General features: G+C 45.0%; 1 protein-coding gene across 1 annotated transcript in view; it reads right to left on the minus strand.

Moving 5' to 3' along the window:
* LOC101863394 (gamma-tubulin complex component 3 homolog) overlaps positions 1–2,500 on the minus strand; it is a gene marked incomplete in the record, with an annotated part of 32,929 nt that overhangs the window by 2,488 nt on the left and 27,941 nt on the right. The window contains 1 exon segment of the mRNA XM_013089721.2: positions 2,182–2,301. Coding sequence (XP_012945175.1) covers positions 2,182–2,301 — 120 coding nt within the window.

Here is a 2,500-nt window from a genome sequence, read left to right on the forward strand (position 1 = left end):
ACTCATTGAGATCTTTTTTAAAAGTTTTTTTTTCTGGAAGGGGAGAGGGGGGATAAGTATTTACGGCCCTCGCAAATGTATAAAGTCATATGAGCTTAGACAGGGGAATTTAGGGGGGGGGGGGGGGTCAAAGGCCCAGCCAAAAGGATCAAGGGTCGCTTGTCTGATCTGCAAGCAGTGGTCAAAACTTCACACCTCTCAATTGCTAATGACATGCGTCAGTCTTACGTATCCAATTACCACCAGTGCTTGCCTTTCATAGGACCACTGTTTGACCTATTAAAAACAGAAACGTTTGAACATCTCAATCATTTCCACCCTTAGCCCAACCTATCGGTATAACAAGCACAGTCAACCAATTCCACCCCTCACTGCCATCATGCAACAACGATTCGAGGAACTCGGCTGGCCATACAATCAGGGTGGCAGGCATTGGTCAATCTAATTTCACACCTCTGGCTTCTGGCTACCCAGGAAAGTTTCCGTAGTGGCTCGCTACTCGAGCACTCTCACGGACAGTCGTGAGATTTCACACCCACACTACCCTGACAATCTGCATCGCTCAGGGCTCACATGATGGGGTAACATTGCACCCCTACTCCCATTCCTCACCGGTGGAACCAAAACTTGCGAGTTTTGTCTCAAATCAGGATAGAGGGGGCAAAGCATTTTCTGTCTTAGACAAGTGAAACCCTCCGAAGGGAGCGGATTTTTCTTTCCGCTTCCGCGTTGGACAGGTTTCCGTTTTATACAGGTAATTAAAGAGGAATATATCAAGGGGGGAGCGGGGAGATTCCGTAAAGACAGGTTTCCGTTTTTTATAGGTTTCCATTAAGGCAGGTTCGACTGTTTTAGAATGCATGCCTCTTTTTCTGAAATACTGCTGTATTGGCTGGGACTGGGGTTAGGGAGTGCACAAAAATGGCTGGGAGTGGAAGGGTTAATGGGAAAGGTTTTTTTGTTTTGTTTTTGTAAAGTGTTTTACGGCGCTCGCAACTGCATAAGGTCATATGAGCGCGCGGGACACACCTAATATTTTCAGTTGGTAGGAAATTTTGAATTTTGCCCAGGTGGCGGCCGAAGCCTATTCTTAACGATTTCAGACCACCAAGGGATCTTTAACGTGCACAACTTGCACACAGGCCCTCCGAGATTTTTTGCCCTTGTCCTAAAAGGCTAGGTGTAGATCTTTCCTACCAGAAGATCAGGGGTGTGGCTGAAATACAGCAGTAAGAAGGAGCCAAGGAGTAGCAGTAGAAAGGCTGCAGAAAGAGTCAGGAGCCTAGAGGAGGGTGCAAAGGAGGTGATGGGGTGGGGGCAGAAAGTGGAGAAGAAAGCAGAGAACAGAACATTGCTAGAGAGCAGGAAAAGAGGTGAAAGGAGACAATATCATTGAAGAAAGTTTTCCCATCGATACCCGGATTCGAACCCGGGACTTTTGAATGAGAGGCCAACACCTTAACCTCTAGGCCACGAGAGCCCCTGGGAAAGGGTTTTTTGGGACTTTTTTTCAGTTTGACTTCAACATGCGGGAATGAATGAAAACCTGCTGTTGGAAAAGTGGCAATTTGTTGAGCGTTTTTTCTTAACGACTTCCAAGCCCAAATAGAGCACTAACTAAAAATATATCCATTCAAAGGGGGATAAAGTTTAAAACTTCATACCTGAAGGAAACATTTGACACACTACACCCTAAAAATAGATCCATTCGAAAGTAGAGTGGCCTACTTGCTTGACCAGCAAGAGAGCAAAAAACATTTCCACCCTCTCTAGACAATTTAAATAATTAATTTATGTATAAATAATGGTGGATCGAGGATGTCACGGAAACCCTAAGAAAACATAACATCACAACTGAAAGAGCTGCGGAGCTGGCCTACCATAGAAAACTGCATCTCCCCCTCGACGCTTAACGGCAACAGAGGATGAAAAAGTAAAAAGTAATTAATTACAGTATAACACAGACAGCTCAAATTCACCGGGACCGGCCTCGGTAGTTCGAGGGATATTTTACAAAGATAAAGAAGAAAAAAACAAAAACGGGACTGCAGGCATCATTTGACGGATGCATGATTTTGAGTCTTCTGTGTCCGACCTATCCGTGTTCTACTGTATTTAGGAGGCGAGCCCAATCTTTCACGAAACACTTCTCCCGTTGCCCACATACAGAGCTGACCTTACCCTGTAGGCTGTGGACAGGACCTGCAGCTTGGCGCGTGTGGATGGAATGATTCCGCGGAGGAAGGACACCCTCCGACTCTTCTCCTCTCTCTCTATCTCCTCCGTTGTCTCCCAGTCGCCCTGCACAAACACACACACAAACAGACAAACACACGGTCAAATGAGGTGTTAGGGTGCATGAAACTAATCCCTCATTCTAAATATTTCTTCTTCAGGGTACATGAAACTAATCCCTTATTCTAAATATTTCTTCTTCAGGGAACATGAATCTTATCACTTTTACTAAATATTTCTTCTTCAGGATACAAAAAACTAATCA

The sequence above is a fragment of the Aplysia californica genome, unplaced genomic scaffold, assembly GCF_000002075.1.
Source record: "Aplysia californica isolate F4 #8 unplaced genomic scaffold, AplCal3.0 scaffold01025, whole genome shotgun sequence".
Taxonomy (NCBI): Eukaryota; Metazoa; Mollusca; class Gastropoda; order Aplysiida; family Aplysiidae; genus Aplysia; species Aplysia californica.